This window comes from Onychostoma macrolepis, chromosome 11 (assembly GCF_012432095.1).
Source record: "Onychostoma macrolepis isolate SWU-2019 chromosome 11, ASM1243209v1, whole genome shotgun sequence".
NCBI lineage: Eukaryota > Metazoa > Chordata > Actinopteri > Cypriniformes > Cyprinidae > Onychostoma > Onychostoma macrolepis.
In genome coordinates, this window is record NC_081165.1 from 11,006,434 (window position 1) to 11,021,329 (window position 14,896).

The following is a 14,896-nucleotide window of genomic DNA, read 5'->3' on the forward strand; positions in this document are numbered from 1 at the left end:
ATTCACTCAGGGGTTAACTTTATGATTAAGTTTACTCCTTGATGCATAAAAGCACACAAAAAATTCATTTGTTCATTGATCAGACTATTGTCTGACAAAGAAAATAATGCAAACAAAACTATGACAATTGCAGTGAAAATATGAAGTTTATTGTTAGAACCTGTGTTCATGTGTATATTAAAATAGCTGATTAAAAAGTGTAAAAACTATAGAAATTAGATTTAATGTGCAACAAGTGAAGAAAGTAAACAGGTCATTCATGTTTTGAGGAGCACACGGAGAAAGTTAATAGAGATGTTGTTTCCAGCTGACAGGAGGTGTTCAGCTCTGTGAGAACATCAGCAGAACCTGCAGAGATACAGACTTTATTATGTTTCTATATCATGGAGTTCAGTTTATGCACAACTAAATCTGTACATTGTACTTACTGGTAAAGCAGCACAGACAGATGAATCCTATGAGTCCAGACAGAAATTAAGCAATGAATCTGTCAAAAGAAAAAAAAAAAATGATTTAATCAATGTTTATATTACAATAAGTGAATTTAATTGCACTAAATCAGATTAATTATGTGTTTTTTTATTATTAAATTCATTTTAAATGAATAAACATCATGATGTGATCATGAAGGTAGAACATTTCAAGGTTTGTTTTAGTTTGTAGAAATATTCATAATAAGCAGTTTTGTGTTGTGAGTGAATGAACAACCTTCAGAGTGAGTGTGAACAGTGTGAGGAACAGCTGCAACAGAAAAGATCACAGATTAAATCATATTAGAGTAAAAACTTAATTACTGCACAATATTACAGACATCAGTGTTTCTAGATTACATCACTGTCAAGAAAAGGTTACTTCTTATTTAACATTTAACACAGATTTAATATTCTTTCATAAGCAAAGCAAAACTATACTCAGCCTACATGTTTCTGTCTCTCTGGTTGAGTCTGGCAGAACAGAGGCTGCTGTGAAAACAGCTAATAATCAACAGTGTGTGATGTTATTTTTACACTGAATCAGTTTAATGAGTGAAATGTGTAAAATGCCTCTGTGTGCTTGTCAAGTATGTTTTATTTTAAATACAAACTTCATTCATGAGTTTTTATGGTTGTTGTCAATGCTTCACCAGTAGATGTCACTGTTATGATGTAAAATAGAATTCAACAACGTTATAGTGTTCATTTAGTTTGGAAATAAAATTCTATGTAGTACTGCTGTTGCTGCTGAAACTGCATGGAAACATGCAAACATGGAAAACCATAACCATGATAAGCAGATAACTGAAAAGTGGAGGATAGATTCCAAAAGAACTAATTATTATTATTTTTTTTGTATTGTATTGTATTTGTATTAAAGAAGCATTCACACGTGTACAATGTATGTGTGCTTATGTAAGCCAGAGCTAAGAATGCAGTCACATCTAAGTGAATAAATGTGGTTCGGAGTGCTACAGCACTTTACCATGTACAAATAAACTTTGAAAATGAATCCCTGCTATATTTTTGAATATGACTTTTGAATCCAACAAATTAGTTTTACACAGTGATTTTCACCATTGAGAAAGAGTGGATGAACTTACTCATGGTTTCCTTTGTCATGCTTGGCCGCTTTGTCTTGGATTGGATATCTACAAAAAATAAATAAATACTGTATTTTGTTGTTTCAGATATGGAAAAGAACATTGTGAAATGTGCAGTGATGTACAGTAGTAAATGTTCAACAAGTGACCATGAGCTTGAATGTATGTTGTTTTTAAGGACATTCAAGGTGGAGTAGTAATGCCTTTTTGATTTACAAACTCAATTACTCACAGGTTTTCATTGCTGCTGTAGTTTGTTCAGTGGTGGTTGATGGTGGTGGTGAAACCGCTGAGACAAATTATCAGAATTGTAACAAATTTACAGTGTAGAAGCAAGGTATTATCACAGATGAACTCTGACCTCCAGACCAAATACTGATCTGAGATCCAGTGATTGAGAGCTGACATGATGAGCTCCGTTTTGAGTTACTTTTACAACTAGACAACTAGAAAATATATACAGTATATTTACTAAATACATTTTACTCATTTGGATTAAAAAATTGTGATTTTAAAATTGCCTGATACTTACAGGTTTGCCATTGCCTGATATGTTAAACCTTATGAGTCACTTGGACATTTTTTACCTCTCTATTTTACGCATACAGTAATATCACAGTATTTTGTTTTCTATTTTACATTATAATATGAATGATGCTTATGATCTGTGACATGATCCAAGATGGCGGCGCGCACGGACGCAGCGGCTTCTCTCTCTCCCGACAGAACGGTGTTTTCGTGTCTTTTGTCTTGTAAGTCGCAATGTTTCTGTACATCTTCGTCTCGTCCACCTGTCTTTAAGCGCGCATACAGTCGTGAGTTTCTGCTCGATGTCAGCAGAACCACATTTTTAGAGCTACACTTCGCGCACGCCGAAGAGCTGCGAGACCTCTGTCTGCTCCGGAGGCCTACACCATCACAGACCCCCACTACTGCGTCTCACCGACAGCGGAGGCGCCACAAGCGGTGTGAGAGGAAGCAGAAGAGGGGTAAGCGTGGAGGTATCCGAGCTAGGCTAGCGGCTAACCCACACAAGCCAGCTATCCCCACCATCGTACTGGCGAACGTACGCTCTTTGGACAATAAACTGGACTACATCCGACTGCTTCGGTCTGCTCAGAGGACTGTAAGAGACTGTGCCATTCAGCTCGACCAGCTAACATGCTATCGAGCAGACAGAGCTCTCGTCGAGGGAGGTAAGAGACGCGGCGGCGGGCTCTGTGTTTACATCAATGATGTATGGTGTCGCGATGCTGTTGTGGTCTGCAAACACTGCTCACCCCTGGTGGAGTTTATGATTAACAAGTGCCGGCCGTTCTATCTACCGAGGGAATTTACAGCCATACTGCGCGTTGCTGTATACATCCCTCCCAGCTCCATCAACAACAACAGGAGTGAGGCACTAAATGATCTGTACCAGTTCATCAGTGAGCAGCAGACAGCCCACCCAGATGCTTTTCTCATCTTGGCTGGGGATTTCAACCACGCAGACTTAAGGAGCGTGTTTCCAAAAATTCACCAACACATAGACTTTCCTACAAGGGGAAAAAATACCCTGGACTTTGTTTACACCACCCAGAGAGGAGCTTACAAGGCCCTTCCCCTCCCCCACCTCGGAGCCTCAGACCACATCACTGTCATGCTAATGCCTGCATACAGACCGTTCGTTAAAGCCATCAAACCGGTACACAAACAGATAAAAGTGTGGCCTGAAGAGTCGTCTGAGGCACTTCAAGACTGTTTTGACACCACTGACTGGGATATGTTTAAGCAGGCTGCCACAAACAACAATACTACAGACCTTCAAGAGTACTCAGAAACTGTCACTGCCTACATCACCAAGTGCATTGATGATGTAACGGTCACAAAGACTATCACTGTCCGGGCCAACCAGAAGCCGTGGCTGACAGGGGAGGTCTACAGACTTCTGAAGGCTCGAAACGCTGCCTTCAGAGCTGGAGATGAGGAGGGCCTGAAGACAGCTAGGGCCAACCTATCCCGCGGCATCAGAGAGGCCAAGAGACAGTACTCCAGGAGAATTGCCCATCGTTTCAGCGACAGCAGGGACACTCGGAGCCTGTGGCAGGGGATTCAGACCATTACGGACTACAAGCCCCCACCACGGACCTGTGACAACACCATCCCACTGCTGAACGAGCTGAATGCCTTCTTTGCTCGCTTTGAGGCACAAAACAGCACCACTGCACAGAGGACTCCACCTCCTCCCGGCGACCAGGTGATGACGCTGTCCCCGGACAGCGTGAGGAGATCCCTCAGCAGGATCAATGCACGCAAAGCTTGCCTGACAACATTCCTGGGCGTGTACTGAGAGACTGTGCAGAGGAACTCACCGATGTCTTCACAGACATTTTCAACATCTCGCTGAGTCAGGCTGTTGTCCCCACATGCTTCAAAGCTACCACCATCATTCCAGTCCCGAAGAAGTCATCTCCATCCTGCTTCAATGACTACCGTCCAGTAGCACTCACTCCCATTCTCATGAAGTGCTTTGAACGACTAGTCATGCAACACATCAAGTCTGTCCTCCTCCCCTCCCTGGACCCATTCCAGTTTGCATATCGGCCCAACCGGTCGACCGAAGATGCCATCGCCACTGCCCTCCACCCAGCCCTCACACATCTGGACAAAAAAGACACATATGTGAGATTGCTGTTCATAGACTTCAGTTCAGCATTCAACACTATCATCCCAAATCAGTTCATTCATAAATTGGCCCAGCTGGGGCTCAGCACATCGCTGTTCAACTGGCTGTTGGACTTTCTGACCGGGAGACCTCAGGCAGTACGGGTCGGCAGTAACACATCCAGCAGCATCACACTGAACACAGGGGCCCCCCAAGGATGTGTGCTGAGCCCCCTCCTCTTCACTCTGCTGACCCATGACTGCACACCGTCGCACAACTCCAACCTCTTCATTAAGTTTGCGGATGACACGACTGTGGTGGGTCTCATTAGCAACAGAGATGAGACAAACTACAGGAGCGAGGTGAGCCGCCTGGCCGGGTGGTGCAGTGACAACAATCTCTCTCTAAATGTGGAGAAGACGAAGGAGATTGTTGTTGACTTCAGGAGAGTGCACTCTATGCATGCTCCTCTGACCATCAATGGTGCGACCGTGGAGAGAGTGAGCAGCACCAAGTTCCTGGGTGTACACATCACAGAGGACCCTCTCCTGGACCAACAACACTGCAGCACTGGCCAAGAAAGCAGAACAGCGTCTCTACTTCCTCCGTAAACTCAGAAGAGCCAGAGCCCCGGCCCCCATCATGTGCACCTTCTACAGAGGCACCATCGAGAGCATCCTGACTAGCTGCATCACTGTGTGGTATGGCGCCTGCAACGTGTCCTGCCGCAAGTCCCTTCAACGGATAGTGAGAGCAGCTGAGAAGATCGTTGGTGTCTCTCTCCCTTCCCTCCAGGACATCTACAGCACCCGTCTCACCCGCAAAGCCCTCTGCATTGCAGGCGATCCCACCCACCCGACATACAACTTCTTCAGACTGTTACCATCAGGGAGGAGACTGCGGAGTCTCCAGGCCAGGACCAACAGACTGAAAGACAGCTTCATCCATCAGGCTGTCAGGAAGCTGAACTCCCTCCCGTACTTGCCCCCCCTCCCCTCTCTTACCCCACGCACTACTGAACTCTGACCCCCCTGCCCCCCCCCCCCCCCACCACCACCACCACCCCCCACATACACACACACACACACACACACTGTGACCAGCACCAGGCACTTTGTACAGCATTGGACTGACCACATTCAACTACCTCTTCTGTCAGTCTGAATAAAAGAATGCTCTTCACTTTAAACAAAATAGTCTCAATAAGCTCTTTGCACTACCATTTATAGTCTGCACTGTTTGTTTGTTTGTTTGTCTGTCTCACTGGTTTGCACTCTATTTTCCACGTGCCTTATGCCACTTTATCCATTTCATATTATTTTATTTTTATTTTTATTCTACATGTCCTTATTTGTATATTTGTAATAATTGCATTTTGTGTTTGTGTACGTGTATATGTGTATATATATATATTTGATTTGTACTTATCTGTATTTATGCGTTCTACTGTTAGTACTTAGTGTTATCTGTATGCACCAGGGAATAAGAGAGTAACGAAATTTCAGTTCTCTGTATGTATGTACGGTACATGTGGCAGAATTGACAATAAAACAGACTTTGACTTTGACATGCTCTCACCTCTGATGGTGTATGTGTCACTGTGTGGTGATCTGATCTCAGGTTGAGTCTTGAGTGAATAAACACAGATCAGGTGTCTGCTGTTCACTGATCGTGTGAAGAGTTCACTACGACTTAAATAAAACATACACTGACTCCCTCCAGACTGAGTCCTCTGAGAAACACGCTGATACAGAAGATCATCATCCTCAGTGTAGAGACTACAGATGAAATCAGCTCGGACTGAAAGTGGTATTTTCAGGTGATTTTACAGCTGCCCATCCGAGCACTTCAGCACCAGAGAGATCCAGCTCACATGATGAACTGACTTTTATATTCTTCGCTTCTCTGTTTATGTAGAAATAACACTGATTCACTGTAACATCTGCTGGCGTTTCACAGCTGATCTTCACTGAGCTGGACTCTCTTATGACATCTGGAGATACTTTTACAGTAGGAGACTCTACAACAACACAAGACAGATCAATCGCTACATTACATCTCTTAAATGATTGTGTTTACAAGCACAACATTTAATGAACAAGGTCAATTCTGGCTGAGACTTTAATTCATACAAATAAGACCTTTACATGCTTCAAAGCCAACCTGTATACATATTAAACAAAGACATGCAGTTTTCATAATTTGTAATCATTTTGTACTTTGAGTGATTAAATCTTCTATTTACCAATCACACGCGGCCATATTCAAAACAATGAAACTTTATCAAAACATGAATACAAATGTGAATATTAGTTTTTTAGAAAAAATTAAACATGATAAATAACTTACTGTAAGACTGAACCTCCATGAGGAGCCGAAAAATTATGAAGGTAAACAACTCCATTACAGCGAGTGTGAGAAAAGAGACAGAATGAGACTCAAACAATGGTGAATTAGGAAGTGGCTCATCAAACCACAGGAAACCTTACAATATACTTTTTATGTAGGCGAAAGTGTTGACAATAAGACTAAACTTAATAACATAACATATGCAATATGACATTCTATTATCAGTGTAATATAATATAATGTATTATATTATATTATATTATATTATATTATATTATATTATATTATATTATATTATATTATATTATATTATATTATATTATATTATATTATATAAGAAGAAACAGGCCAACACTTTGCAACTTGATGATAAAATATAAATAAACCATTAAACAAATAATAAAAACAATTTAAAAGAGATCAGAGATTGGATCTGAAAATTTCCTGAAAATGTACTCACCTTCGGTCCATCCAAAATGTAGATGAATTTGTTTCTTCATGGGAAAAGATTTGGATAAATTTAGCATTACATCACTAGCTCACCAATGGATGCTCTGCAGTGAATGGGTGCCGTCAGAATGAGAGTCCAAACAGCTGATAAAAAGATCACAAGAAATCCACACGACTCCAGTACATCAATTAATGCCTTATGAAGTGAAATGCTGCGTGTTTGTTGTAAATCATTAAGAAGGTTTTCATTTCAAAGCATTGTTTCTGGCCTCCACTCTCTGTCCATTATATTGCTCTCTGCAGTGAAAATCCCCTGCTGGTGTCATGATGAGACACGTTTCTTTCTGCCACCAAGAAATCAGATCAGTTGATCACCATATGAAAAGTTTTCCATTATTAACTGATTAATTTCAGATCATTGGTAATGCTAACTTGGGTTTTGGTCTTCCAAAAACAGCAGTTTCACCAGGAGTTGTGGCATTGAAAACTACAAGATGGAAATGAGGAAAATAATTTTCTAACCACTCATCCTTTAACAACAGTAGATGCTATGACATGAAACTTTACTGAACTTGAATTGCTTCAAGGCAATTCAGGTATGTTTTAGTTTAAAAATCAAGGTCACTCACAAGTTCCTGTGGCAGTTGCCAAAGCTTCAACAGTAGAGGTCGCTGTTGAAACATCACAAGGTGCATTTAAGATAATACATGACCTCATTCCCAGGCCTAGATATTACAATTTTAAATCACCTACCCAAGCAAAGCTGCCAGAATATACGAAAAGTTTGGAAATACAACAACAAAATAATCTGTTCACATGCAGATCGTTTCCATTGTATATAGGCTACAGTTTTAAAATGTATTTCATTTCATTGACTCAGCTAACCAGTGTCACTATTTCAGTTTTGTCTTTTAGAGTTTGATTTTAATAATTGTACAAGAAACGGATATCACAGTGGGAAAGTTGTGCTTTTAATTCATGCAACATTTGGCTGTCAAAAAAAAAAAAGTCTTGCAAGCTGTGAGTCTGCATATTAATAAATATTATATATAGATAGATAGATAAATGTCGTTCCTTTAAACTGGTATGACATTCTACATGTCACCACAAACAAGTTAGTAACTCATTGTTAGCAATGTTCATTTTCCAGTTAGTTCCATTAGTTTTTTAATCAAAAGCTGTTTTATTTTTTCATGTTGTATTGCTCAAACAAACTTCGCACAAGCTAAATCCTCTTTTGCAGAGTTTTGCAGCGTAAAGTCAGATTGCATTTAGTGAATTAGTTATCTCAATTGTGCTGTTACACTGCAATTCAAGGCCTTATGTATAATGGTCAAAGAAAAACATACACTTACATTTTATTAAAATTTGAAAGGTCTATCTTATTTCATGCTGAAAATTCACATACACTAATCAGACATGATAAAATAAAACTTTTCACAATATATGTAAACATGCAGTGTTTGAAAATATATAAAACAACAGAGCTAACTTACCGTAAGACTGAACCTTTATAATGAGCTGAATATTTTAGAAATGTGACCCCGGACCACAAAACCAGTCATAAGGGTCAATATTTTGAAATTTAGATTTATACGTAATCTGAAAGCTGAATAAAGAAGGACAATGTTTGGCTGAAATACAACTATTTGAAAATCTAGAATCTGAGGGTGCAAAAAAATCTAAATGTTGAGAAAATCACCTTTAAAGTTGTCCAAATGAAGTTCTTAGCAATGCATATTACTAATCAAAAAGTAAGTTTTAATATATTTACAGTAGAAAATTTTCAAAATGTCTTCATGGAACATGATCTTTACTTAATATCCTAATGATTTTTGGTATAAAAGAAAAATCAATAATTTTGACCCATACAGTGTATTTTTGGCTATTGCTACAAATATACCTGTGCTACTTACATTGTATGACTGGTTTTGTGGTCCAGGGTCACAAATATATAAATATAAACACAGTCACCTGAAGTGGAGTGATAGAAAGGGTGAATATATAATACTTCTATATCTTAGTTTGTTTGTTTGTTTGTTTTTTGGGGGGGGGGTCTATTTTTATTCTGATAATGTGGTATTTTGTATGATTAAATGCAAATGCAAGGATTTTGTACAAATTCTGTGTTTCTGTTTGAATAGTTATATTGTTCATTGACCAGCAGCTTCACTTTGAGGGGGGGAAACAGCTTCTTTGTAATGTTCGAGTAATGAAATAATGTTTGATGTCCTTTGGCTTTAAAAAAGAGCAACAATGCACAAATTCAAGCATTAATGACTAAAACCATGTGGTTAAAATGTTCGTATTAAATGACAGATTGTCACTGGTCTGATGTACAAAGAAAAGTTTAAGGGAGAAGTGAGAGGCTGGGTATGTATGTACAGTAGCGTGTCCTACATACTGACCACAAACACTGTGTGCGTGTGTGCGTACGTGTGTGTGTGTGTGTGTGTGTGTGTGTGTGTGTAAGTGTAATGTACAGCTGTGATGAAGTTAAAACATTCATGCCATTAATACACCAACAATATATGACATCACTTTTTCTGGCATTGCTTTTTGTTTTTGATTATTAGAAAAACAAAATTGTTTGATTGAAACATCCACATTCTCTTTTAATGTCAATTAGTGTAACTATTATAGAATTAAACTGGCAGAGGATGGTTTGGCATTTGTGCCAGACTGTATAACACATGAGTGTCTGCAGCGACATCAGGAATGGTGCAGTACACGTGGTCCAGTTTCATCTGTAGAGCAAAGAATGTGGATAAATATACAACATGTGAAGAAATGAAAGATAAGTAAATCAATAAATACATAAGGTGGTGGATGTAAACATTGGAAGGTCTCTGTCACAGTCCTTTATATGCTCACCCCATTTTCTTCAGAATGTTCCTCTCTGGCATCAATATCATCTGATACATTAGAAATACATTTTATAATGATATACTATCACAATATTTTATTTTTTCTCATTAAACTTATGAACATAATCTGCTCATATGCATGACATAATAATTAGTATAAATGATTATGATTTACCTGGGGTCTGGGAAATGGCTGCCACAGAAGTATTCACGGGGCTTAAAATAATAGGAAATAAAAATTATTTATATTTTTATGGTTTTAACACTAACAGCATGTGCACTAGAAAAGTCTCACCTCTTCTTCCTTGGTTGCAGTCCTAGTAAAATAAATAATACCAGTGCATTAATGTGCTGTTCTGCAAACTGGATATTAAAAACGGCAGTCTACTGTATATTTGCACGTGTAGGTAACGTACTGATGCAGCACAGACAGATGCCCATGAGTCCGGTCAGGAAAATCCCTGTGCTTGTGGTTGCCATCGTCAGGATGAGCCATGTTTCTTTGTGTCACCAAGAAATCAGACTGATTACCATTTGCAAAGTTTTCAGTTGCAGTGATTAATTGATGTATACTGATTGTTAATACGTACTTGTTGTTGGTGTATGGACAGCATTTTCACCAGGAGTTGAAACTTTGAGAAATAAAAGGTTGAAATGAAGGAAGAGACACTTGAAAACTCTGACGTCTCTTAAAAAAATAGTTCACCCCAAAATGAAAATTTGCTGAAAATGTACTCACCCTCAGGCCATCCAAGATGTAGATGAGTTTGTTTCTTCAATGGAACAGATTTGCAGAAATTAGCATTACATCACTTGCTCACCACTGGATCCTCTGCCATGTGAATGGGTGCCGTCAGCTTTTCACTTTTCATTATTGTGATGTTTTTATCAGCTGTTTGGACTCTCATTCTGACGGCACCCATTCACTGCAGAGTATCCACTGGTGTGCAAGTGATGTAATGCTAAATTTCTCCAAATCTCTATAGAGACAAAACAAACTCATCTACATTTTAGATGACTTGAGTGTGAGTACATTTTCAGCAAAATTTCATTTTTGGATGAACTATTCCTTTAAAGGTACACTATGTAACTAGCAGTGAATAAACAAAACTGCATGCGTCCTACAGAAGATCATTGTAGCCAGAGCTACTTCATTCTGTTTATGTATATGACAAGTCATGCAGGTAATGGGCTTCTCTGCCGCAGCTGGCCTCTAAAACAGTCCAAATAAACACTTATTATAGGTGTACCATAGTGATTCAGGATGAGACAAAAACATGTTTTGGAAGATGGATTCATGATGTACTTGCTCATTATATCAATGTTGTAAATTTTGATCAAAAAAAGTTACATAGTGTACCTTTAACAACAGCATCTGCTCCAACAACAGCCTTCACTGTAGTGCAGTAACTCACCCGGTGTTGTGTTCCTTATGACACTGAGAAGTTGTGAAGGATGTATAGTTTCTATAATGAAGCAATTCAGTACATTAAACTAAATACAAATATGTCTTATTTTCTCACTGAATTAGTTCATATACTTATTGACTTTAAACATCTCTAAGTAATTATATTTTTCATGAATAATCATACATATTTCTTGCTAACTTTAATAATAAACCGATTGTGTGATATTTCTGAAAACGTCACCTCGAAATGACCAAATAATGATATACTTCCTTAAAGTTTACATCCTCAAATCTATTTAATATTTATTTGTTTTACATCTTGACCTGTGTTTACCTATTCTAAACCAGAATATTATATTACCTTATTTATTTATAGATAAGGAATTTTTTTAAGTGCTATACACAACGAAGTCTTTAATGTCATTAGGACTGTGGCTGAATCTACAAACTGTTCCTCAATTCTGAGGGCAACTAGAATGAAACTTAGTGTTTCAGATCCTCATTGCTGCAGGGAAAAACATCTCATCAGAACTCCAACACATGTGTCCTGAGGGCTGGTTTTACCTTGAGAACGGTTTTGTCATAATCCCTTTAAATGCTATTTAGTTATTGCAGAATTCATAACCATAAAATTAAATCTTAATATTTAAAAAGGTGCTCACCAGTTGTAGGGTTTATCGTGGTCTCACAACAAGAACTGGATTCTGTAGCCACAGCTGCTGAAATATTAAGAACTTGCTATTCATTAAGTTGTTGGTAAAGAAGAAAATATCACAATTGTTGTGTCAGGTTTAGTTCTCTCACCTTTTGGCTCTGTTGTTGTAGAATTGGTTGTAGCATTGAAAGTTGGTGTTGAATCTGCAAAGAAAATTTTGCCATGTTACAAAATAATCATCACATAATTTAACAATATCAGTTGAACTTACATAATGTTCCCTTTGTTGTTGGTGGTGACTGAATTTTCACAGGGAAAAAAACTAGAGAGGAAAAAAAATCTACATTAAAAACATTGAATTAATTAGCATTTATTGTGAAAATGTGAAGATTACACTAACATTACAAACCTGTTAGGTTGAATTTCTCACTATATGATTGTTTGGATGGTGCGTTTTTTGGAGAATAACTGCAGCTCACTACTTTATTCTCGACTGACTTCAGATTATTTGAAAATTCATATTCCAAGACTGTAAAACGACATAGTGTTTTTCCAGACAGTTCATGAGATTGTATCTTTTTAAATTGTGGATATTCATCTCCAAGAGAAAGAAAACAAGTATAACCGCCGTTATCTGATCCTGGTATTTCACAGAGAATTCTATATTCACCCGTTTGAGAATCATAGCTGACTCTAATGTCCGGCCGCTCATCTGCAAACACACACAGGCATGTGATAGTAGAGCATTAGATTATGATCATGCTTAATAGAAGAGTTAAATGATACTCAGTGCTCAACAGTGAGATTTTACTGTAATACTTTACAGTAGAAAAATAACCCCTTACTCTCACTCAAATCAGACGGTGTGTCTCGTGCATCATGTCTCATCTGTGCTGTGCTTGAGTCTTTCTGAACTGATGCTGAGGACGCTGTCACCCGAAACTGATCAGAGAAAGCTGTAGCAGAAATACAGTAAATCTTCAGATAACAATACATCAAATATAAATTGTAAATATAAGCTGCTGAACACAAGGACAATTTCTTGGTCAGAATAAAACCTTTTACATTATAAAGACTCATATTTTAAAACAAGCCCTTTGACATCACTGAACTAATGTGAACAAAAGTAACTTGCTTTGACCGTAATAGAGAAGTGGTTTTCAACCAGGGGCCTACTGGGAGCCTCCGCAAACTTCCAGAAAAGCCAAAAGATTACTTAAAATGATTAAAATAATAAAAAAAACACATTTAAATCAAGAAGTGTTAATGAATAATAACAAACAAAACAAAACAGAATCTGGAATCTTATCACAAAATTAAGCGTATCTAATTATTTCTGTTAAACTTGTTAAAAACAAGCAACATTGTCATGAATAAAAACAAAATACCAGAGAAAATAGCCAATAATAGGGCTCTTGAATATTGTGTTGGACAATGGGTGGCCTTCAAGTCAAAGGTTGAGAACCACTGGTTGATAAGAACAAGGCAGAAGTTCAGAGGAAATCCAAAAACTCTTTGGTGCTGCAGCATATCACCTTTTACAAGGTATTTCTGACGATGAGCATCTAATTCATGCATGCAGCTAGAAGAAAACTGCAACCCACAAAGACATCCACCTAAAAATAACATTGACTTTTGCTTTTGTGTTTACTCACAGCTTAAAAAACTAAAACAACTGTAACATACCAACTGAGGAACATACAGCATACACTGTTTAGATATACTGTAACACAAATACACATGTATGCATTTTAAAAATAATGTAAATGCATAAGCACTGAAATATAGCTTTCTTCCCATCTCATATTTTTCAATCATCACATCCCCTTATCCACAAATTGCTTGATATGGCAAGTATAGCTGTGCGTATTTTGTCTGTAATTGTTAGATGTTTTGCAGTTGTTATTTGGGCTTTAAATATTGATTGTACTATTTTGTAAATGTTGGTAGTACCTAAAATAAGCACTTCTGACAAATAATGGTGCAAATATTAAAGACAAAAATGTGTCTACTATTCTAAAGCAGAGGATAACAGGCACTTCATATGAAATAAAGTTTTATTTAAAAATTGAAATTGTGACTTACCTTGAGGTTTTACCTCCAGAAAGAGTGTAAAGATGAGGGGGATGAGCAGCACCATGTCAGTGTCACATGAAAGAGTGATGAACTGATGTACAGACACACACACCACATCAGTACATACATGAGGAAGTAGAAAGCAATGAAAGGAAACCTATAAAAACAATGGCACGATATATCTCTGTAACATTAAACACGATATAAGATATAATAAGATGATCAGTTACTTCAAGGATATCAAACCAAATAAATGAGAACACAAACGTTTTATTTTTTCTGATGCTAAGGAAGTTCTGAATATAAATTTCATATTTAAGTCTTATTTTCTCACAATAGCGTTTGTTATAGTTATTTGTCTGAAGTACTGAGGTCTTTCAAAGCCACAGGACACAACCGTGGTCAAGCTGGAGCTGCAAAAACAAGACATCTTCTGTTTAAAGGCTTGTCTGCTTGTGCACAGGAGGACTTGTGGCTTTGGAGAGTGATTTGCAGGGATGGTGGGATCTTATGCTTTTAAAGCTAGCTTGCTATTGTTTGCCTCTCCGCCTACCCCACCTTTACTAGCTTTAACTGTTTGAACAGCTGTTTTCTGTCATTGACATAGGTAATGATTAAAAAAAAAAAAAAAAGAAAGAACTTTCTAAAAAATATATTTTAAAATGTACTAAAAAAGTACTAAAAGTTAGTACAGTACAGTTTTAAGAAAACAGGTCAAATGTTGTGTAATTCCGCTGTTATTGTGAGCCCAGTCAAAAGATGGAGGAGACTTTTTCCATACATGTCAAGCTTTAATTCTTTTGATTCCGATTCTAAAGGACCAAGATATTAAATGCACCAAAAACATAACATAATGGGTTATATATAACTG

General features: G+C 37.8%; 1 protein-coding gene across 6 annotated transcripts; it reads right to left on the bottom strand.

The window, feature by feature from the left end:
- Positions 1-140: 140 nt before the first annotated feature.
- Positions 141-14,227, bottom strand: LOC131548983 (uncharacterized). 6 transcript variants are annotated; one of them, XM_058790649.1, is made up of 20 exons: positions 14,035-14,227; positions 12,795-12,905; positions 12,359-12,661; positions 12,221-12,271; positions 12,099-12,152; positions 11,957-12,013; positions 11,302-11,352; positions 10,477-10,518; positions 10,303-10,386; positions 10,182-10,203; positions 10,062-10,102; positions 9,894-9,934; positions 7,649-9,766; positions 7,030-7,163; positions 5,799-6,125; positions 1,809-1,865; positions 1,577-1,624; positions 709-741; positions 429-487; positions 141-348 (listed from the first exon to the last, which is right to left on the bottom strand). In XM_058790649.1, the coding sequence occupies exons 1-13, from the start codon at positions 14,087-14,089 to the stop codon at positions 9,665-9,667; spliced, it is 1,014 nt and encodes a 337-aa protein (XP_058646632.1). In that variant the 5' UTR covers positions 14,090-14,227; the 3' UTR covers positions 141-348; positions 429-487; positions 709-741; positions 1,577-1,624; positions 1,809-1,865; positions 5,799-6,125; positions 7,030-7,163; positions 7,649-9,664. The 6 variants fall into 6 exon arrangements, with proteins under 6 accessions (XP_058646632.1, XP_058646633.1, XP_058646629.1 ...); XM_058790650.1 differs by lacking the exon at positions 14,035-14,227 and having other exon boundaries at positions 12,359-12,478; positions 12,620-12,661; positions 12,795-13,485; XM_058790646.1 differs by lacking the exon at positions 14,035-14,227 and adding an exon at positions 921-962 and having other exon boundaries at positions 12,795-13,485.
- Positions 14,228-14,896: the final 669 nt, after the last annotated feature.